Source organism: Crotalus tigris, unplaced genomic scaffold (assembly GCF_016545835.1).
Source record: "Crotalus tigris isolate CLP2741 ecotype Arizona unplaced genomic scaffold, ASM1654583v1 scf7180000024434.1680833, whole genome shotgun sequence".
NCBI classification, from domain to species: Eukaryota; Metazoa; Chordata; class Lepidosauria; order Squamata; family Viperidae; genus Crotalus; species Crotalus tigris.
In genome coordinates this window covers 1,639,271-1,663,778 of record NW_024100602.1, presented here as the reverse complement: position 1 = coordinate 1,663,778, position 24,508 = coordinate 1,639,271, and the positions used below count along the sequence as shown (strand labels likewise).

General features: G+C 36.5%; 1 protein-coding gene across 1 annotated transcript; it reads right to left on the bottom strand.

Moving 5' to 3' along the window:
• Positions 1–2,798: 2,798 nt before the first annotated feature.
• LOC120302558 (F-box/WD repeat-containing protein 4-like) lies at positions 2,799–19,876 on the bottom strand. Its single transcript, XM_039331137.1, has 5 exons — positions 15,924–19,876; positions 9,302–9,397; positions 7,088–7,273; positions 5,558–5,690; positions 2,799–3,554 (listed from the first exon to the last, which is right to left on the bottom strand). The coding sequence occupies exons 1-5, from the start codon at positions 16,145–16,147 to the stop codon at positions 3,456–3,458; spliced, it is 738 nt and encodes a 245-aa protein (XP_039187071.1). The 5' UTR covers positions 16,148–19,876; the 3' UTR covers positions 2,799–3,455.
• Positions 19,877–24,508: the final 4,632 nt, after the last annotated feature.

Genomic DNA, 24,508 nt, shown 5'->3' with positions numbered 1-24,508 from the left:
GCCTTCTGGGCATCAAGGAAAACCAGTGTAGCTTGTCTTTCAGGATGGACTTCGTAAAATTCTAAAGTGTTCAGTATTATCCTCATGTTATTTTTTATTTGTCGTCCTGGTAAAAATCCATTTTGATCTGGGTGGATGTAGTTATTCAAAAAATTTTTTATCCTTTCTGCTGTTATTGTTGTAAATGTCTAATAATCTGTATTCAGTAAAGAAATTGGTCTATAATTTTGAATTTGTTGTAGGTCTGAGTCTTCCTTAGGAATGAGGGTGATGATTGCTTTAGTCCAAGTTGTCGGTATCTTCGCCTCTTCCAACACCTCATTGTAAATCTCCAACATTATCCATTGTCGTGACTCGTGTATTTTTATAAAACTCGACCGGAATTCCATCTGGGCCTGGTGATTTGTTGTTTTTTTGTTTTTTCAATGCTGTTTCTAATTCTATTGCAGTTATTGGTCTATTCAACATTTCCTTTTGTTCTTCAGTGATTTTGCTCATTTTTGCTGCCTCTATATATTGATAGTATAGCTTTGAAAATAAATTTTGTATTATTTTCTTTTTTTCTTCCCGTCTATATTGTACTGTTAATCTTGTGTTTTATAATATTCCATTTTTCTTTTATCTTTTTATTTTGTGGGTCCTTCTATTTTTTTAAATTCTTCTTGTAATTTTCCTTGTTGAAGTCTATCTTTGTTTTTCTTAGAGTTGTATGCAATTGTCAATCCCCGAATGTAAGCTTTTGTAGTATCCCACAAATTTTGTGTTGATGTCTCTTCCTTTTTATTTATCTGAAAAAATAATGTCAACTCCTTTTCTAGCATCTGTATATATTGTTTATCTTTACACAGTCTTTGATTCATTGACCATCTTTTTCTCTGTTTCTGGCCTTTCCATTTTATTATTATTGGGTTGTGATCCGCCCAATCATTAAGCCCTATTTCAATTTCCTCTATCCCTTTTTGTACATCTGTTGTTGCCCAGGCCATATCGATCCTAGACCAAGACTGATGTGGATACGAATAGAACGTATATTGTTTGTCTGATCTGTGTGTCTCTCTTCATATATCCTGAAGGTTGAGTTCTGTTACCATGTCAAAGAACAATTTTGGTAATATATTTTTCTTTTTTTTTCTTCTTTTTACTACTTTTATAATCTTTCTTAACATCAACTATTGCATTTAAATCCCCAATCATACAAATATTTTCGTAGTCCAGATCCACTAGTTTCTTATGTACCTTTTTAAAAAATTCTTGTTGATTATTATTTGGTACATATACTGCCATTAATAAGATTTGTTTTTGCTCTAATTCTATTTCCAACATTAAAATTCTCCCCTCTTCATCCAAATATATTGATTTTGATTTTATTTTTTCTTTGACATATACAGCAATTCCTCCTTTCTTGTTTTGTGCTGATGCTGTGTATAGTGTTCCTAATTTTACATTCTCTAGTAGTTTTCCATAATCCTTTTTTATATGAACTTCCTGAAGACATATCACATCTGCATCCAACTTCCTTAATTTGTTAAACGTTTGTACTCTTTTTCTTGGTATATTTAATCCATTAATGTTTACAGAGAAGACCTTAATTGCGTCTCCCATTTCTCACTTGATCTATTTTTTTTATGTTTCTTGTCTCTATTACTCTTCCTTTTGCTCCTTCTCTTTCTAACCTTTCTCTTTCTTGTATCTTTTGTATTTCTCTCTCGTTCGACTTCCTCTAATAAATCTTCATCCTGACTTTTACTCTCCGACTCTTCCCTACTTTCTTGTTCTTCTCCTTGTGTAAAGTAACATTCATAAAAGTCCTGCGCTTTCTCAAGTGTATCTATCTTATATTTTTTTTTCCTGCCAAGTTAGAAATATGCCTTCAGGTATTAACCATCGAAACATAACTTTATATTTAGTTAATTGGGTCGTTAGAAATTGGTATTCTCGTCTCTGATTTCATATACTACGTGGTATTTGTTTTAATACAATTATTTCTTTACCCTTATATATTATTGGTTCGTCTCTTGTTTTTTTATATATTTCATCCCTTATTGATCTTCTAGTAAACCTTATATGGACCTCTCGCCAATCTATGCCTTCGTGCATAATTTGTATATACTCTATATATTTCGTCTTATGTCTCTTCTTACTTCCTGTTTTTTCCTTGCCTAATATCTCCACCAACATCTCCGCCATCTTCTCTCCCAAATCTTCTTCCTTTTCCTCCACAATATTTTGGAATCTTAGAAAGAATGAAGCTTTATTCATTTCCAAAAAGGCAATCGATTCAGTCAACTCCCTATTTACCTGCTCAGATTTCTGTACCATCCTTTCTATTTTGCTATCAACATGCTCCATTTTTGTTTCAACTTTTTGGATTCTTTGTTCATTTTCCATCGTTGTTTGTTGTATATTGCCTATCTTATCATTCATGTTTTTAATTTCATCTTTCATTTCTCCAATATCATTCTTGATTTCTTTGTGATATATTTTTGTTTCTTCGTGATTGTTTGCTATTGCCTCTTGGGTCATCATCATTATTTCTTAAATCGTTTGTAGTATTATCTGCATGCTCTGTGGGTTCATTGCCGATTCTGCTTTTTCTTTCCCCAACATGGTCGCTATCATTCTTTGACCTGTAGAAGAGGCCATTATAGGTGTGGGATTTGTAACTGTTTTTTTTTGCCAACTTTAGTTGTTGTTGCGGTACTTGTCATTTTTATTGCTTGAATAATATTTCTCCACTGTTGCATATACCAATTTATGGCAAGTTGTTTTTGTTGATCAAGTTGGTTTTCAATCTATATAGTCTAAGCTTAAATATGCAAATATATATAATATAGATAGTAAAGAATATATATATAATATTTCTAATTATGCATCAATATATATGATTATAATACCTTTATAGAACGTTATTCTTAGGGTTAATGTTAAAAAGTAAAATTACAAGTAGAGTTGTACCTTTCCTTATCCCACTATTATCTAATACAATTTATAATTCTCTTAATACTCTTATATATATTTCTATAGCACTCTGATTTTGTAGTTTCAAGTAAGAAGCAGAACTGATTGCTTGGTCATTTATTTAACCTCCATAAATTAACAAACTACTGCATATCAAAATATTTCAAGGTTTTATTCTTACCTCACTTCAAATGAAATAAAAAGTTTTGACTTTATAAATCAATAAAATAAAATCAAAGCTTTCAATTTCTCAAATCTTAGGGTTCAGTTCAGTGGGGAAAAAATATATACAACCAAAATATCGTTCAAACCAGTCTCATCTTTTTCTACAAAATAAAGCTTTTGAGTCATAAATCAATTTTATGATTGATTCTATCATGACACAAAATTTTAAACTTCTTCTGACTGTAGGATAAGCAACTCTATGAATAGAAAACATTACATTAGATGTGAGATATCCATATATTGGAGAGAGATTTTTTTCAATGTTCTTTTTGTTACCTTGATAATGGACTAATAGCAATAGACCAGACCCGGTCTTCTGTCTGTATTGTATGCAGACACTGCCCAGCCCTGCCTGATGATAAGGACCAAACCTGAAAAGAGAGAAAAGATGAATGGTGCATAGTAAGATGGATATAAGAATAGTTGTGTTTAAAAAGAAAATTCCTCCCAATGAGATACTTTGAATACATTCTTAAATTAATGTAAAACCTCCATTCTATTATTTAAGTTACAAGATTTGGGGAGAATAATTTTGTTTATAGCAATGAAATAACAGGATGTCATACACTTAATAATAATTATACCTCATTATATATTATTTGTTCCCAGTCTAAAATGGTTTGTGAATGATTTTACACAAACCGGGTACTGAGGTTCAGAACCTGTTTCAAATTCCAAAATTTCTCTTCACCATCCTCCAAAATTGATATTCTACTTTTCACATGCTAAGACTGAAGCCTCTGGTCCTCACTCCATTTATTCTCCCCCTATTTGAATGGGGGTATTCAAAGTTTGGCATATTGTTTGTGTTTGTTTGTTGACATTGATAATACTTAGGATTGCAGGCTATTCAATGTCAGTGAGGAATTTGGCACCTAGTGTCAGCAAAAGCAGCAGAAAAAACTTAGCTCTTTTAATGCATCCCTATCTCATAGAGGTTAAAAATATTGCTAGGAGCATGCTATCTGGTGCCTATCAATGTGGAATGTGCATTAGCAGCTACTCAAAGCTCAACCCTAATCAACACTCACTATCCTTCCAAAGCACCCAATGCACTTACAGCTCCCATTAGAGACCTAATAGGGATTCCCTTCAAGTTAGGAGTTAACACAAGGAAAATGTCAGGGTAAAAATAAAAGCAATTCTCTGCTCATAAGGATCAGGCTTGAAGAGTGTTAGTTGAGCCAGATTCCATTTCTGCCTTGAAAAAAAAAACAATGAAGACAATTAAAGGAAAATTCTCTGTGACTTTCAAAGTGCCCCCAAGGTCATGAGATGCCTTTAACTTCAGAGTAACAGAGCAAGCACACTGGACCCTACAGTATTCTGTATAGTGGATCAGCCATCATAATTAAATAGTTCTCTATCTTCTCATAAACACTGGGTATGCATTATTTTTACAGTTCTATTAGATCAGCAAAATCCTCCAAGATGAACTGTGACATAAAAAAAGGCCCATATCAAAATATGCTATCTTGAGACAAGTTCCGTTGTCCTCTTGAGTCATGTTTCTATATGGTTATATGATTTGAGTCACTGTCCCATTTCATATCATATGAACGCAGTAACAGTAACTCATATCATATTTAACTATGCTTTTTACATCAGCTTCTGGGGAAGAATTCAAAAAGATCCAAATTACATAGAACTGTTTTTCAGTAAACACAGAAATTATTTCTGACCTATATATAGAAAATGATAAAAATAAATCCTGATTCTAAAAATAATTATCTCAATATTTTGGGAGGAGAAATAGAAAGAAGGAATTGAAAAAAAATGAAGAAAATGTTATGCAATTCTTCCTCTTGCTCTCTGCTCTCCTCCATTGTTTTGCCAGTGCAGAGGCCTAAAGCAACACATGTTCTCAAAGCTTTGGACTATACAAATCACTTAAATATGCTGTAGACATTGTAACATATTATGAGTGTTGCAATTAAGAAATACATTCATACTGCTATAATTTAAAGAAAACGATTATATTTCCATCTTGAGCCAGTATTTTTCTTTGTTGGGAAAAAATACTTAAAAAAAAAGCTAGATATCTCCGTTAATAAATGTACTACAATGTTGATCTCACATATAAAATAGACACACACACTTCCAACTGTACTTTTCCCAGTCTGTTTTTTATTTTTTTATTTTGTCCCATCATTAGGTTATTTAAGGAAGAGAAACAAGTAAAATATTCTGTTCTGTGCTAGGCTTCTAAACAGTTGTGCCTTTATCCAAGGACTGGAAGTTAGCAGGACTTTGGCATTGGGTTTTTATTTGTTCACAAAGTTAAATATAACAAGTACTTTCTAGTCCCAGCCATCAACTGTGTTTATGTACATTGACCTGATACCACAAATAACAGTAAAACGTATTTGCCCACCTTTGCTGTTCTGTCTCGAGAACCACTCACAATGATAGACTCTTGGCAATCCACACAGTTCACTTCCTGTTGATGCCCAAGGATCTTAAAACTGAAAGAACTATTAAGTTTATGGAGGGCAATATTTCCATCTCTAGAAAATAAAATCACAAGCAAAAAAAAATCACCATCTCAGATAAGATCATAAGGCATATAATACTGTGGCATATGATGAACACCTGGACATATCCTGATGAGGGACCTGTTATTCTGTAAGTAAGGCAATTTACTGGATTAGGCTTTAAATTATTCTAGGCTGCAGTCACTAGATATGTGCAAAATTACAGCAGAAAATGGAATTAGTGGAAGAATAGTTCCTCAGGCTCTAGCTGGAATTACAGTAGAGATATCATTGTATAAACAGAGGCATAGAATCAAGATCACGCGAAGTATTAGTATCACTTCATAAAACCCTAAGACCACACCTGGAATACTGCAGCCAATTTTGGTCACCATACTATAAAAAAGATGTTGAGATTTTGGAAAAGTTCAGAAAAGAGCAACTAAGATGATCCAAGGCCCGGAGACTAAAACATATGAAGAACGGCTGCAGGACTTGGGTTTGTCTAGCCTAAAGAAAAGAAGAAATAGGGGTGACATGATAGCAATATTCCAGTATTTGAGGAGCTGCCACAAAGAAGAGGGGGTCAAATTATTCTCCAAAGCACCAGAGGGAAGGACAAGAAACAATGGTTGGAAACTGACCAAAAAGAGAAGCAACCTGGAATTAAGGAGAAACTTCCCGACAGTGAGGACAATCAACCAGTGAAACAGCTTGCCTCCAGAAATTGTGGGCGCTCCATCACTGGAGGTTTTTAAGAGACTGGACAGTCACTTGTCTGAAATGTTATAGGTTCTCCTGCTTGAGCAGGGGGCTGGACTAGAAGACCTCCAAGGTCTCTTCCAGCTCTATTCTATTCTATTCACTTCTGAAATATCAGCAGAATGCCAGTTTAATGACATACAGAGTTCAGTATATTTAAAATGCTAATAAATTCTGCATACTAAAAGGTTTCTACAAATGTATCCTAAAATATACCTTTCAGGGTATATATTCTTTTAAAAAAGCAGGTCTACAGTTTTAGTTTCATGCAAATTATCTGCATATACAGAAATAGTTTGACATATTTGATGGCAATTTTTCAAATAATCAAGATTACTGCATTATTATGCAAACTCAAGTCCTATTTTGCACTAAGAAAATCAGATTATCTATGTGCCTATTGAATAAAATTCAAAATGTTCCTTTATCTCAGTATTATATATTCCATATGCATGTCTTGTTTTTTGTGGTACAATTATTTGAATGTTGGTGTAACAGGAAAAGGCAAGGAATATAGTACATAGTTCACTACTATAAAGCTCTCTTCATAATCAATAGAAAACAATGTTCTGAAAGTGAGTTCTTCCTGTTCTCGTTCAGCTACATATTAATGCTAATCACTCAACAATCTTCATTCTCCTCCCAGTTTCTTTCAATAAAGAACTTACCCTCCTCCACTGATAATATGGCCATTATTAACTACAAAACGGCACACATCCTCCTGGTGACCAGAGAAAACTGTCTGAGGATACCATACCAAATTGGTATCTTTAGGGTGGAGCCAATAAAGGTGGATATCTTCTGCTTGGGATAGATAGAGGTAATCACCATCTAGTTGCATCCAGGGCATTAAACTGGAGAGAAAAATATTTTAAATAGAAATCAGTGTGTGTGATTTGGTTAGCCATATATATTTCTTTAATAAATAAATTAATAAATCAGTCAATTTCCACTGGGTAATGGTTTCATGTGGTATTTATTCATACCAAATACATAAATATAATGTATAAAAATCAATGCAAACATTGTCTATATCATATTTGTAATCTGTGCAACTAATAGATCTCTAAATGCATTTTAGAAACCACACCATAACATTGGTAAAATACAACTTCTAAAGGAGACTCAATATTCAATCTAGCTATTAGCCTGGGTGGTCTACATAAAATCGGTTTGATTTCAAATGCAAGTGAAATGAAATCCTAAGTTAGAACTTTATATTTTAGAACTTCAAATTTCTCCCTTCTTAAAACATCTGTGCTTTATTTTGTAATAATTCCAACCAAATCAACTCAAATGAAGAAGAAACTTCTTTATAGGAGTGTATTTGTGCTTCTATTTTGCAAACTTAAAATAAAACATTCTATGCTAAAAAGAGAGCAGTGAAAAGAGTAAGCAGGGGAGTCCTTTCATAAAAAAGGTATGTAAACAAGCACAAAAAACTATACTGAAAAAAATTTGTGACAGAAAAGACTTCTATATAATGGCCGATACTGCAAGAAAAATTAAAAGCAACAAAGTGGTTCGTAATAGGAAGTGGAAAATAATCTAAAAAAAGAAATAATATACCAACCTAACAAGTTGCAAAATGGTCTGGGCCAGTTTAATCATTCCTTTTTAAAATATATAGGTCTCAACAATTAAGATTATTCATAACATTTAATGGTTCGTATCTACTTCATTTAATAGCAAGGGAAACTTATTATCATTATATAATTCTCTTATACTAAGCATGACCATTTTCTCTTGAAATATTAATAAAACTTTGTGAAGATTTGCCATTTGAACTTGATGAAGTTCACTGTTCTCTTTACAGCATAGAATGCAATCAATTCAACAAATTACCAAGAACTGACTACGAATATAATTCTGAGCAGCAGAATTAAAATTGAACCATATAAATTCTAATTTTTCCAGAGTGTTTTGGAAAGGTTGTAGACAAAATGGTATATATTATTGTCTTTTCAGGCAATGGTCAATTATCCAGGCTTTTTGTTGAAAGTTTTGAAAGAAATTGTTAAAATCAGTTAATAGTGTTTATAAAAAGCATGCTGCTGGTTCATTGCCCGTATTTGCTATGCTATATTAACAAACACAATTTAAAAATTGCTTCATTTCTTGATGCTAACTGCCAGTTTTGTTATTACAAAAGATCTGATCAGGGGTATTTAAAATATGAGAGATTGCTCTAGCAGAAAAAAATATATACAGCTACCAAAAATTTGAAAAAATGGTAATGAAGGATACCTTTGCCAATTTAGGTTAGTCACTATAATGTTTGCATTAAGATAATACACATACACAGTCATACAAATATACACACAGACACACAAATATATATAGATATACATAATATGTCCTGTGTGAGTTCAAAGCTAAATAATCATTAAGTAGCAAATTTTCAAGCCCCCAATAGAGTCACACAAAAGATAACCTCATTCACAATTAACAGTAAATACTTATTTTGGGGGAAACAGAAAATATTCTTATTATTTGTGGAAAAGTCTGCTATTAACTGAAATTAATTAATTAATTAATTAATTAATTCTGTCTATCTGTCTGTCTGTTGTATTGGAAAAGTCTTTACCCTTCATGGAAGCAAGAAGTAATAAAAGAGAGACTATGTTCTCACTAGCCTTTAGTCGGTCCTATTTAAAATTAGTAATCACCAGGAAAAGAATAGCATAAAACTAAAAATGTATTGAGAACTGGGATATTAGAAAAATATTAGTGATATAAGCTAGTAAAGCCTTACAATAAGCAACTGCAAAATGTCCAAATTCAATGGAACAGCCCAATAGAGACCAAAAATGGGATGAATTCCAAAGAAAGGTAACTCTAGCTGTGGATAGTAGGGTAAGGAAAGAAAAGGAATCACTTGCTTGCGTTTCCATCTGAGGAGTGGAATTCTTCTACAGCGTCCAAGCCTCCAATTCTGAGAAACTTTGACCCTTTCTTTCACTGGGATTCCTACCACTCTGCAGGAAGAAAAGACAATGTAAAGACAGGGCCTGATAGGACTCCATGAAAATTAGGATTTTATTACAGTTCCAGTTTTCAAAGGAAAGGAAAAACAGAATTGGCCAATCAATGTAATTCCCTTTCTGCAATAAAATATATTTGCAATCCTAGTATACAAGGAACTAAACTCTTTGAAATTTTCCAGATAGAAATCTTCTAACACATTACACTGACTGTACACGTTTCCAATAATTTAGCAGACTTTAGTATATGTATCTCGTTATTTTCTATGAATTTAGAAAATGTGAATGAATAATATTTCTTCCCATAGTTATCACATGCTTCTGACACTCTGATGCAGTATTTTACAAACCTAGAATGTATCTTTATTTAAAATTGTCTTAAATATGAATTTGAAAAAGAATGTGTCTTATTATTGCATAAAAATTGTTATGATGGTTCCACAAACTTGATTTTTTTTGTTTGGGGAGGGGGTCAGCTTAATCAACTGGCTATTAAACTGGGCATCTTCTTTTTCTGGTCAATATTAAACTCAGAACCTTTTTTTCCTGGTCACTTCTCATTCCTGTTTTCCAAGTCACCGCTTAGTTTATTTTCATTTGAAAGCATGTGGTTCACAATGAATCCTCATGCAGAGGAACACATTTGTAACTATAGCTCAAAGCTATAAACTGGTCCAGAGTAAACAGGACTTGCCCAAAATAATACACAGGGAAGGAAACAAGCATTTCATTTTTAAATGAAAAATGAAAAAGATTAGTCATACATCAAGGAGGTTTTGTTTAACCAGCACTATCAAAAGATCAGAGTTTAAATGTAGTACTTGGTGGACCAATGAAGTGAAGAATGAGTAACCCTGAAATCTTCTGCATGAAATCAAACTACTTTTAAAAGCATATATAACATATATAAACTTCAGAAATGTTTTTATCAAGGTCTTGTGCAAGCTCTTGACTACCGACCCCTCAAATTCATGGCAAATTGCAAAACTAGAGTTATTGCAGCTGTTTATTATTAACACAAATTTGAAAGAACTTTGTTCTCATGAAGCTAGAAAGGTGAGTTCGGGCTAATTAGCTACAGTCAACTTCAACAGTCTAGTTTAAGCAGGCATTACTGCATCTTCCTTCCTTTATTATCCTTACTTCACACTTTCCTCTCCTATTATTCTGGCCATCCTTACTGTTGAATTTTGGCCTGAAAATCACTTGTAACAATGACTTATTTTTGTCCAATAATTTATTGGCATACGTTGGTCCACTGACAAACATGTTGACATTCCAGGCATTCCATGTACATATTTTTCACTATCATTCCAAAACTCAGGAACTCAACCCAAACTCTCAGATTTTCCATGATACAGTAACTCTGAAGTTACATCATTACATGTAACTTCACATCTGTATATAACATTTTTGTACAAATTTTCATACAAAAAATCTACTTGTGGTCTAGTTTTATCCCTTAAAGCAAGGTTACAATAGTGAATAACAGTGGCTAATACTTTCTTTTTTTAAGGCCACTACTCTAAGTAAGACTTGCTTCCCAAGGCCATTACAAAATACAACACAAAATGTAAGGCATTTATAGTGCAACAAAATTCATGTGTACTAAAGGCATCTATCCCTGTCCATTTCAAGAGTTACTTTAAAACAGAGAGATACATAGCATTTTTCTGTGACATTTTCATTCTTTATTATACTAGAAATTCAAAACTAGAACTAGTTCTGCTCTATGCAATCACAGAAGTAGTCATAGAAGTATGTAAATAAGTAAACAAATAGAGTGGAAACATGAACTAGGCTCTACTGCCAAATAAACAAACAAAAAGGCTGCAATTGGAGATTTTCCATCCGTCAAACATGAGGTTGAATTGAAGATCTCTAACTTCCCATTAGCTCTGAGGGATAACAAAGAAAAAGCTCTTTTCATGCATTACTGGACAGACCTCAAAAATCATGAATAATACATTTAAAACAATAGAAACACACACACAATGTGGTGCTTTTAAACAGTTTTCTTTTTGTGTCTCAATAGGCTATGTTAGAATCAAAGGGACATTAAGCATTGGTTGCTGGGTGATAGGTCTTAGATAACAAAATCATATTTTTTTATAACATAATTTTTTAAATATGCCAATTCGAAACAGTGAAAGTTGTATGTTAATTTTCATAATCTTGAGAAATTTTCTTTATGGCATCTCACACCTTTTTAGCAATGAACTCCTTTCCACTGTGTTGAAAATTTGTTTGACATAAAATAAATGGCACAGGCTATGCAATCATATTCATATCCTATGTTCAATTGGGTTTAATCCCTAGTAATTGTATTTTGGATTTGTGTCTGCACTTGTCTGTGTATTTGGCTTCCTTTGTTAAATCAGATGATAATTGAATAGTTTATTATTATTGTTATTACTAAAGGATGAGTTGGGATATTCTAATGATCTAAGGATTTATTTGTGAATTCAGTTAAGATCACATTTGTGACTACGACACATGAAAGACCACTAACTGATACTGCAGAAGAATTACAGTTATCCTTCTTACCTCTTTCCCCAAGCACTACTATTGTTTCAAAAATGACAAAGTGCCCAAAAGAGGGGGGAAAAATCCCCCTTTAAACAAAGATCTCTTGTGGCTGTTAATGCATGGGAGAATGTGTAACCTGGCCCTGAGGCCTGGCCAAACCAGTATTCCCAGCTCTTTTCCCACTGCCTGTGGCTCAATTATTCTTACTCTTCAGTTCCACTCCCTTTTCCGGCACTTTGTCACCATTATAATTTGACTGCATTCCTCTGCATGGGATCAGCTTTACACAAAACATATAGATTTATTTCACCTAAAAAATTTTCTCCTGGTCACATAGACACCAAAGAATCAATTGACAGGTATTATTCAATGCACCCTACTTAAAGAAGTTATTTTACTTTATATGATTATTTACATTTTGCCCTTCAGCTATATGCCCCATGACCAAGCAATACACAAAAATACAAATTTATAAAAAGAACATATATGTGGTAGTTTAGGAAAAGGGCAAGGAAAATTTTAAAAAAAATTTCTGCTGAGTGTCAAACTAAGATGACTACAGAATATCTTGGGAGACCACTACAGGGTCAGCATATGGTCACTGAAATGGTTATTTCTATATGTGGCAAGGTAGAAAAGTTGTACTGCTAGGTTGTCCTTTAGTTACCTCTGACCCAAACCATCAAAGTTTTCAAATGTCAACACTTAAATGTCAATACTTTGAACTGAGCCCAGAATTAACAAATGTTGTACGCTCAAAGCAAATGTTTCCATTTGGGAGTCTGGCAGTTGTATTTTGAGATTTCAACTTCAGAAGAAATATTTAAACTCCAATCTAGGTGATACAGCAGATGGGCAACTGTGACTGGGCAAAAACTATTGGAAAAAAAAAGTGGCTGACATAGTAGTCTATATTAGAATCTGTCGCATATTCATGGTGGGAATACACTTCTCTCTAAGAATGCTTGTGAACTTAAAAGTTAAAACCCATTTAATGATAAGGCTCAAACAGATACGCTTAACTTTAGATATGAAATAAGTCCTTATAATGATGAAGATCAGCTCCTACAATGTAGCAACCATTCATATTAACTATTCTGCATTTCTTTCTCTCCTTATATTTTGACTAACATTTTCTGCCATTTCTGAATCTGACATATTGAGAACACTTCAACATGTAAAACTTCAAACAGCATCTATTATATAAGCTAACATTATTTCCATCATACATTGGTACCTTTAACACAATAAACAAGTCTATATTTACTTCAGGTTATTAGAATGCTTATAGGGATACGGTTATACTTGAATATACTATATTGCCTACAATATCCTAAGACATCATACTAATCCTATGGGAAAGAAATAGGCGCTTTCCTTATCTATCATTTACGCTGTCATTCTAATGGGCATATAGTTCTAAGCAGTGGTGGGATTCAGCCAGTTCGCACCACTTCGGCAGAACCAATAGCTATTTTTTTGTTGCCGAGACCCAGAATGGACTTCCGGAAGCAGCATCCACACAGAGAACCGGTTATTCACATATTTGAATCTCACCACTGATTCTAAGTGTCATATAATTTTTGATTGGCATTGTGCATTTTTAATAGAAAAATGTAATGGCTATTGTTAAAAACAATGTATTATTTATCCCATTTGTACCCTAATGACTTTGCCAGGACGCTTGAAGGTTTTAATAATAATGTATAATTCTCCTACTTAATCTCTTATAATTAACTCTAATCCCCACTTCAATGAATAAGAATACAGCCTGAAATAGATGAAACTGATTAAGACTTGGCTAAGCTAAAACCTAGGACATGAAGTTAACCCTAAGTTTGTTTTAACTACAATTAAGCATGTAACCATGACATGTTTGTGAAACAAAAAACCATGATCTTACAGATCACAATGATTGGATTTATATGTATGCTAATCCAAAATAAAGTACGTTACATTATATATTAAATAACATGTCTATTTGCAACTGGTAATATTATAATTGTCAGATTTCCCAATATAGTTGCAACACAGTGGACACTAAATAAGAGGAGATATAAGAAGTAGCAAGAGGTGAGAAACTGAACAATTTGTTAAGCTGTGGGAAAATTATGTTTCCAAAAAACAGATTTTGTAATAGCCTAAAAGCAAACTTTATTGCTTTTCTTTGTACTATGAGGTGCAGTATAATAAATCAAATAGAAACTATGAATATACCTTCAAAAATGTATATACAGGCAGGTCTCAACTTATGACCATAATGGAGCCTCCACATTACGATCACAAATGGTAATGGCCATTAAGCAAGATAGCCTCACTTAACAACCTCACACCACATGCTGCACCTGATGGGACTGTTAAGCAAATGCATGGATTATCAAGGGAAGCAGGTGGTGCCTCAGGGGTGGAAAAGGCCCTAGAACAGGCATGTCAAATTGCCGACCCACGGGCCAGATGCGTCACGCCGAAACCGCACCCACCCCATTGCTGGCAATGGGGAAAAAGTCCCTATATCGCGTGACGTCACGAGTTTGACATGCCTGCCCTAGAAGGCCTAGTGCAGGCCCAGGCTCCTGCCCCAGGGCTTCTCCCACTCCTTCTGAGCAATCCCTATGCTCAGATCCTGTAACAAACAGTAAGGATTAAACCTGGACCTTCTGCATATTCTACCATCAAATTATGGTTCCTCCAATACTAGCTACAATTTCTCTTTAATGCTAATGCTTTAATGCTATTACTGATAACCTAGTTTTGGTAAATAGTTAATTCATCAGAATGTTAATAGTAGTTTTAACATCCAACTACTCTATGAAGCAAATAATACTATTAATTTAATAACAGCGAGCCAATTTAGTGTAGTGGTTAAGTGTGAGGATAGAGCAGTGAGTTTAAGACCCCCTTAAGCAAGAAGTCAGCTGGGTTACTTTGGGCCAGTTGCTCTTGTTCAGCCCTAGAAAGCAGGCAATGGCAAACCACTGGCAGTTCTGTACTGATCAGGGAAGACATTCCATTTTCTTCCTCTTTCTAGATTAACATAATGCAGAAATGCTGTTATCTGTGATTGTCACACTAGAGGTCAGAAACGACCTCCAGTGATACTACTTGTTCTTTTTATCAAGCGATTCAGACATGCTGTGAAACAATTGAAGCTTTGTAAGTTTCATTCACCTCAAAATCTAAAAACTCTACATAACCCTGCAGACCTATTGAAACTCACATTCTAACAAAATTAAAACATTTTGAGGCTTCAGAATTAACACAACTACTGGTTCAAATAGCTTGTGCACATCTTCTAAGAAAGTGCTTTAATTATAAAGAACCAGTTGGATAGCCCAAAATTATTCTGATTGGAAAAATATATGAACACTATAGCAGAATTCCTAAAACATTTTTCGGTTTTAAAAAAGCAAACCCCAGCCTCACTCAAAAATAACTGCGTAAAGTGGAAAATTCTATCCCTATTTTTTTACAGGTATGTAAAAACAGGATATACCCCTCAAAATGAACTACAATAATTTATTCCCTGGAATCGCTCTAAGCTAAAGAGAGCCAGCTAAACTTGTCCTGAAATAAGTAAGTCGGATTTGTCTTAACGATAGTTCTAATTCGAACCCGGGGCGGGGCAAGTATCAAAAAACTGGAGTGAGAAAAGTCACCAGCAATCTCGTATCCAATATAGTCAGCTACTATGTTCCAGGGAACCTAAAATGGGAAGTTTCCCTTCTGAGCAACTGAATTCAAAGCTATTTCATACCCAGCACGGGACCCAACCCAACCAGGACCTGAGACCTCCCACCTGCACAAAGCAAAGTTTCTAGTCAGAGCTTTAAGCAGCATTTCCCCTCCTTCCGCCCCGCGACTACGCCGTTTCAAACACAGCCCTCCTCCCTTATCAAGCGGGCGGGCCTTGATTTCAGAGTCGCTCCTTAGCAACGAGTTAGGCCGCATGCCCTGTTTTTCCCAACCAGCCTTCCCCAGCCTAGGCGCTTACAGGTCGGCGCCCAGCGCGCTGAAGCCTGCGTTCAGGGAGAAACGGGCGAGGCGCCTCCACAGCACATCACGGGAAGTGAAACGGAAAAGGCGGCGACAGGTCTGGCCCAAGCGGCCCAAGGCCCTCGCGTCCAGGTACGAACAGATCAGCAGCAGCAGTTCCTCCGGCAACGTCCACAGCGGAGATCGGATCTCGGCCTGCGGAGGGCTGCTGGGCCTCCCCATGGAGGGGAGACCTCTCCCAGCCCGGGCCCGGCAGTGACAAACTCAACAGCGGGAACGCTGCTGCTGCTGCTTGCCGGGCCCGGGTAGGCCGTCGCTCTTCGGGGCGGCTGTTTCTGCCCGCCTGCCGGAGCCGTCACATGAGTGCGTCCAGCCCTCCAAAGACTGGTCTTCGTAATGCATTAAACGCCTGAACCGGCTCTGCGTGGAGTTCAGGATGGAAAAAGACAATCGGATACTCTTTCTCCCCAGGGCCAGCATATGTTTCTCGCTAGGATAGACTAGTTGGAGGCAGGTTTAGTTCTAACGAGCTGTTAAGAAGGAGAGTTATACGTAATCTATTGTGAGAACCTAGCCTGGGCGATTATTTTAATTCATGCACAAGCCCAGAAAACGGGTCGATTAATTATGGGTAAGTATGTTATGCAAGCAACTGCTCATGCTAGGTTTATTATTTCTGCAGGAGTTTTCTGCATATTTTCCTCCCTCAGGATTGTAATGTCCAACCACTTTACAGACAATAGAAATAGATTTGTATCTTCCTGGTTCCTAAATAAGTGGTGGTATTGATATTACATGAATTGCCAAAATATCATTTCAGAAAAGTTATGCCTATATGTATTGAGATACGTCTTGAAAGCAAATTGATAATTGTTCTATGTACAGTATCCCTGAACATCAAAACTCCAAGCTAAATTTTTCTTGTTAGGGAACATCACAACTTCATTATTACAGTAGCACACTTTCAGGAACAATGCACTATTAAAATCCTTGGTTCCTAAGTGAGACTCTGTCTCTAAGCCACTTCATATTTTGGAATTACCATATTTGAAAAAAGTTCTGCAAAATGAAGGACTTATATTATATCCTGTTCATTTTAATTAATACTACACTTATTATAATACAGCCTTATTACAATACTTAACAATCCTGTAGAAAAGATGCTCTTATGATCCCAGACATTTTATGAAATTATATAAAATGCAAGTAGTACATCTTCATTTATCCTATATCCTGATATTACACAATCATAAGAAATAACTTTTAAAAAACAGCACGGATATTTACTTTTTACAGAGGATACTGCTAGAAAATTTAGTGTATACTAACCAGTGTTTCAGGTGAGGTACTAAAGAATCACCCTATATGCAGCTTAGGTTCTCTACATGCACATAACTACCTTACAAACTTAGCCTGTTTATTTTGAATTGTCATGAAAGGAGACATTAGAGACTGCACAGAATTTTGTACGTATGAGTGTATATGTTTCCAGATATGTCTCCTCATAAAGAGCAATAAGTATTATTACTATACATTAAGAAGAATCAGATGTTCACACAACATCTCATACACATCAATCTGTCCATCATGGAGAAACTTCATTATTACAGTCCAGCACACTTTCAGGAACAATGCAAGTACATGTAAGTATAGTCATTTAACTTTCCTTTTGTCCTCAGACACTCCATATTTACCATCTCTAGAATATCTGAAAATATAACTGACTACTGTTGGCCCAATATCTGCATCTTTTTTCATTTCTTATTTCTTTTCATGCACAGTGGAGAGGGCAGGCAAATGAATGAAAAATATATTTAACAAAATGTGTATCCTCATCAAAACAGTTGGATATGTATGTAGATGCTATTTTTATGTTGCCAAAATCCCTATAGAAGAAATAGATTGATAACTACAGTTAATATGGGCTACAGATTTTACTATCAATACTGATTTTTTCCAAGTATAAAAGGAAGGGATGCAGTAGTGTCCATACTGTCACAGAATCTAGCGATTAATTAAAATCAAGGATCTTGCTGTATTGAATTGTAATCCTGAAATACCTGAGACAGATTACCTCTTTGTTTATTTCAATGGAATTGAAAATTGAAAAGTTGTTAAACAATTCTAAACAATTATAACTCTTGAATGTAAGACATTAACAGTGATAAACTGTATTCCATAATATTTTCACAGATGTGGAAATATCTTCATTTTTTTTCAAACTAGAGTACCTCTTTATTATTGTCCAAGGACAGTTTTCATGCATCTTTAGGTAGTTGTGATATATTTGTTATATAGATTATTATAAAATATTTTTATAACAAAAGTTCATTTAAAATACATCAAGAGCTTCTAACAATACAACATTTACCCTCTTATAAACGATATTGGGATGCTTATCCATTAAAAGGAGTCAAATATAATAATTTTCTGAGTATCTTGGATGATGTATGATAGTAGTAGGAGTAGACATGAAATAAATTCCATACAAATATAGTTCCTAATGAAAGGAGCAATATAAAAGGAGATGTTCAATGTCTAATCTGCTGTTGACCCACAGAGAAAATCACTTTCATGATGCAATTTATAGTCAAATTTGCCCTTTAGTACAGAAAGTGAAATTACATTAATTCTTTTTTAAAAAGCTCCAAAATTTGAGTAGAGACAAGTTCTTAAAATAATAGGTTGACTAGGTATGCATGAGCTTTGTTCTTCATATTTTATATTAAAAAAAACCCTACACTGATTTGCAGTTCCATGCCTTTGATGCACTGTATAAGTAACTCTAGTAGACAGATAACTGATGCTCTGATCTAAATTTTGATACTACGGTAGTTATACACTGCAGTGCCAAACCAGTTAGATCAGGGGTTCCCAGCCAGGAGTACTCTCACACCCCCTGGGGTGCAAGACGATATTCCAAGAGTTTAGAAATTTCAAAATTATAGTGTCTATGCATAATTCATTGCTGTTATTTCAAACTTTTGTAAGGGGTGCGACAATATATCAGAAGCGTTCTAGGGGTGCGGGGTATAGAAAAGTTTGGGAACTGCTGAGATAAATCATAGTTATCATAAAGTAAAGCTGAAAATCATGCTAGAATTCAAGTCTGGAAGCAAGTAATTGGGTGGAAGCATACAACTAATTTATTAACTTTATTTTCATTTCCAAATGTGAAAAACATGTTTCCTTATAATAAATGACATGAATCCCAAAAGCCATCAAAATTTACATCATGTCTATCTTACACTGTAATCAGCAAAAAGTCATTGTAATACACTATAGCCACTTGAAATGCATTTAATCAGGCAGACTTTCTTTTTTTGTCCTGATGTCCAGCCATTGTTTCAGTGTTTTCTCAGGTTAATAAACTTGCTTTTTTCTCTTTCACTTGACTATTACATTAATTCTGTTTTATCTGCAAAATTAAAGACAGTATGCAAAGCCTAATAGAGCACTGAGCATTTGTGGGGCTTCTGCTGTCATTACGTTGTGGAAAACGAAAATATTGGCTGTTTTTTTATGCAAGGTTTAGGCCCAGATGAACTAAATCAGGCCTCATGGACAAAACATTGAATCAAAGTCTGTGCTATGCTTAATTTTGCAGTTTTCAATTGTACTTTGCTAAACTTGCTCGTTTCAAATATATTTAGAACATAAAGTCTGGAACAGTTAAGAAATAGGGAACTGAAAGTAGCTGATGGATGCGGATTCCAATGTACACTAGTATATATGGAAAGTTACATTCAGCAAAAGGTCAGCAGGAAGTCAGTAGAAAGTCAGCAAAAGTCAGCAGAAATCAGCAAAAGTCAGCAGACCATCTGTCTACAGTCTTAGAACGGGAAAGGGTATAAAGAGTTGGGTCTGGACCTGATTGATTTGCCATTGGCCTATAGCTGTCCTTTGGAATTTGCTATGCCAGTGGACCTCAATGCAATGGGTTATTAATGTAAGTGATGTTGTGTTATTATGCTTGCTATGTTCCAAATTATTAGCAAAATAAACCTCTGAATCTTAAAGTAAGAATTATTGTTTTGTGTTGCTGCCTCATCTTTTCATTGGATTTTTTCCATGACAATGTATAGTAACTTCATGGAACTTTCAAATGAAATAAGATGCCTTTCACAGGTACAGAAAGCAGGCTGTTCTTACATACCAGCAGAATCAAACTATTAGCAAAACAGAATTTATTGTATTTATAGATTGGTTTCATAGTTTTTTTTTCTTCACCACTATGAGAAGGTAGAATTTTGGAGATCAGGTAAGATACAGGTGAAACTGATTAAAAGGAAGCTGAGAGGAAAAGTTAGCAAGGCCCAATTTCCTTGAAGTGCATGGAACCAGGTTAAAGCAACAATGTTGAAAGCCCAGGCAGAATGCATACCTCAGTGCAGGAAAGAAAAATAATTAAATGAGGGGAACCATACAGCTGACCAGTTCTGTCAAGGAAGGGGTAAGGCACTCAATTATTATTTATTAAATTTATATGCAACCCATCTCAAGGTTTGAGGTGACTGGCTTACTATGTAAGGAACTGAAAGTTGACTGCTGGTTCATTGTAGCAATCGATCGAAAGGCAGGAGATTTTGTATTAATCAGTTCAGGATCTTCATTGGCAATTGTTTAGTTTTTATATTAATCCATTTTTTCACTGCTCCTTGGTTTTCATTATTAAAGTTTGCATATCATTTGCATTTTCAGCTATAAAAACAGTATCATTAGCATAGTTTAGGTTATTGATTATTCTTCCTCCAATTTTGAAACAATGCTTCAATGTAGTTTCTCCATATATATTCTGCATAAATGTTGAATAGATAAGGGGAGCATTTATAATTTTGTTTCAGTTCTTTACTAAACCCTAGACAGTTTGTTTCATGTTTAGTCCAGACTGGATTCCTAACCTGTGTATAGATTTTGTATGAGGACAATGACATGTTCTGGAATTCCCATTTTTCTGCATTTCACAGCTTGACATCAACACAATTGAAGGCCTTTTTATAAGCAAATACTGACTTCTTTGGAATTCTTTAGCTTTTTCAATTCATTCTATATTGTATTGCATTCATCAGCAATAAAGTCTCTTGTTTTTCAACCTTTCCTAAAGCCATCTATCTGCAGGATAATCTTAAGCATTATTTTGCTTGCGTATGAAATTAAGGATGTTATATGATAGTCTGCACAATCTGTTAAGACTCTTTATTTGGTAATAGTGCGCAGACCAACCTCTTCCAGTCTGTTGACCACTGTGTCATTCTCCAGATTTATTGGGATAGTTTGATTAGACTCTTTATAGATTCTTCTGTTGTTTACCATATTTCTGCAGAGATTTCACTTTTGCTAACCTTCTATCTTGGTAATAGCCACAGTACTGGTTTGTCTTCATCTTCTAGTACGTAAAGTATTTATAAGAAAGAAATATCATCTAAGGTCAACACTACAAGAGCCAGCTTAGTGAAGTGGTTAAGGCACTAGATTAGAAACTGGGAGACTGTGAGTTTTAGTCCTGTCTTAGGCATAAAGACAATTGTGCAGTTTTAGGCCAATCAGTTTCTGTCAGCCTTAGAAGGCTGACAAACCACTTCTGAAAAACTTTGCCAAGAAAATTATAGGGATTCTATTGTCCACTCTTATGTACTGTACTGTGTACTTTTCCATTTTTGACCTTGGAATCAACTACTATCTTCCATTTGCATCCTTAGCATGCTAATTTAAGGTTAGAACCTCCTTATAAGATCAGATATCTTATAGGCTCTATGATTGGAGTCGTCGTTTAAGTTAAATACCTTATAAGGAATTATGGAAATGCATTTAGAGAAGGCATCTAGAAACCATTGGGACCACAACTGGTGCAAAAGAGGCATGTTTTCGGGCTTGGGGGGAAGTGGCGATGGTCTGAGATACGTAGCCAGAAGGCAAGACAAGAAACAATGGATGGAAACTAATCAAGGAGAGAAACAACTTAGAACTAAGGAGAAATTTCCTAACAGTGAGAACACTTAACTAGTGGAAAGGCTTGCCTTCCCAAATTGTGAGTGTTCCATTACTGGAGGCTTTTAAGAAGAGACTTAAAAGACTCTCCACTTGTCTGAAATGGCAGGGTCTCCTGCTTTAGCAGGGGCTTGGACTAGAAGACCTTCAAGATCCCTTCCAACTTTATTATTCTGTAGGAAGTATACAGGTCCTCTGCCCACAGATTGCCAGGTGGCGACTTAAATTGGACTCTAGGGATCAGTTGGGACTGCTGCTATGTACCAATCTTCCTGATGTATAGCAATTTCCTTGCCTAAGCTCTGATTCTATAACCTGGTTGGTAGTGGAGTTCTCCATGTTTATGGTCTTGAGGGACTTTAATTTGCCTTCCCTGTGGGCAGGGTGTTAGATAGTGCGGGAGTTCGTGGCCATCATAACGGCCATGTACTTGTCCCAGGTCATTATATATTTCTTTCAGAAATTTCCTTAGAGATTCCTCAACGGTTTTAACAATGACCAAGTTTCTAATGTTCTGCCTTCAGTGGAAAAGTTAGGATACATTCAGAGATGTATCTGCTTGAAAATAACCCATATTGATAAATCTTTTATAAAATTTGCCAAATTTCAATTACACAGGAGTTGTGGGTCCTGTATTTTAGATGCATTCAGTAAGTTAGCTCATTTGAGGTACCTTGGTTCAAAAGATTTTGTCCTATGGTGAACTGTTTCATCCAGTTAAAAAGTATAGGAACATGAGATTTAGTGATAGATAGGTAGGTAGGTAGGTAGATAGATGGATGGATGGATGGATGGATGGATGGATGGATAGATGGATGATAGATGAAAGGTCAGCAGGGTTGGGGCCGATGGAAGACAGAGTGTGCACTTTCTCCCAGATCAGATAGAACAGGGGTGTCAAACTCAATTTCATTGAGGGCTGCATCAGCATTGCGGTTGCCCTTGGGGGGCCGGGTGGGTGTGGCCTACTGGGTGGGCATGGATGGAGTGGGTGTGGCCTACTGGGTGGACATGGCCAGCTCTACATCTTTCATGTCAAGGGTGTCTGTGGGGGCCTGGGCAGGAGTGGGACAGATCTGAGGGTCTCTGGCAGAAGGGGGTGGGACCAGGGCAAGGGGGTGGGGGTGGGACCAGGACAAGTGCCAAGGCATGGTCCACTGGAGGAGCCTCACCGTTCCTCTCAGGTCATGTGGGGGGGCTGGATGGTGGTGCGGGCTGCTCAGAGCCCTGGGCAGCAGAAGTCAAATGCCCAGCCTCACCCTCGAGCACCTGCAGCACCAAGCCAGCCCTACTTCCCCAAGGGAGTGCCCAGCTGCACTTAACACCTCCTCAAGGCTGCTGTTGCTGTGCTTGCTCTTCTTAGCCAGGTTGCATATGATGGGTACGAGGGTAAAGTCAGAGGGAGGCCCACTCCCTCTCCATGGGAGGAGACCCAGCTTTGTATCCAAAGCATCCTTAACAATAGGATGGGAGACCCTCAGGATAGGCCAGGAGGAGGGGGCAAGGGGATGGTGAAAGGGCAGCAGAGTAGGACTAAGGCAGAATTTCCCTCAGACCCTACCTCTCCTTTCCTTTTTTCCTTTCTTCCTTCCTAAGTATAGAGTGGTGGGAAAATATTTGAGATGAGGGAGGGAGAAAAACAGGCAAGAAACGCAGCTGGGGAGGTTTCACCCTTCGTGAGGAATGAAGAAATGCATCATCGCCTGGAAGTGGCCAGCACATGGCCCTCGCCTACTTCACATATCTTGCTCAGTGGGCTTTTGGGGGAGGGGACGCCATGAGCAACGTGAGAGTCAATGTTGCCTGCGCAATGCCGCCCAGCCCCCAGCGTGCCCGGTTTCAGCAGGCAGCGAGGCACCCTCCTCACAACACCGAGAAGTTGAGCCAGGAGTTGTGAAGCTCACCATCTTTCCACCTTGCTGCCTGCTGAAACTGGGCAGGCTGGGGGCTAGACAGCATTGCACTTCTCATCAGTTTCGTGCCACCCGGCTCAGCCTCTCGGTGCTGTGAGGAGAGCACCCTACTGCCTGCCGAAACCCCTCCTCCAGAGCCCATCAAGCCAGATAAGTAAAGTAGGTAAAGGGCATTTGCTGGCCACTTCCAGGTGATGGTGCATTTCTTCATTCCTCACAAAGGGTGACACTTCTCCAGCATGCACCCAGGGGGCTGGGTCGACGCAGCAGGGGCTGGTTCCTCTTGTGGAGCTAAGACTGCGTTTCAGTATAGATGGTCACCACAAAATTGTACATTGGCTCCCGGCCGGCCTGGGCCTGGGGCAAGGCAGAGGGGGCCATTCCTTCACTGTTTCCAGGACGGCTTCACGGGCCACATGAAACCACTTCGCGGGCCGCATCCGGCTCCTGGGCCTTGTGTTTGACATATCTGAGATAGAACAAGTAGAAATAACTTGTGACAGTCCCATAAGTAACCCAGCTTTAAACCTTGAAGAGCTTTAAAGGTGACTACCAGCAACTTGAATTATACCTGGAAGTACACTGGTTGTCAGTGCAGCTCATAGAGTAATGGTGTCACATGTGCTGAATAACTAGCGCCATGGACTACCCACATTACTGCTTAATGCATCAGCTGGAGTTT

Coding starts and splice junctions, on each gene's coding strand:
- LOC120302558 (XM_039331137.1), bottom strand. CDS start 16,147: ATGGGGAGGCCCAGCAGCCCTCCGCAGGCCGAGATCCGATCTCCGCTG. Junction 5,691..7,087: donor CATATTATCAGTGGAGGAGG/GTAAGTTCTTTA, acceptor TTTATTTTCTAG/AGATGGAAATATTGCCCTCC. Junction 3,555..5,557: donor CTCGAGACAGAACAGCAAAG/GTGGGCAAATAC, acceptor CTCTCTTTTCAG/GTTTGGTCCTTATCATCAGG.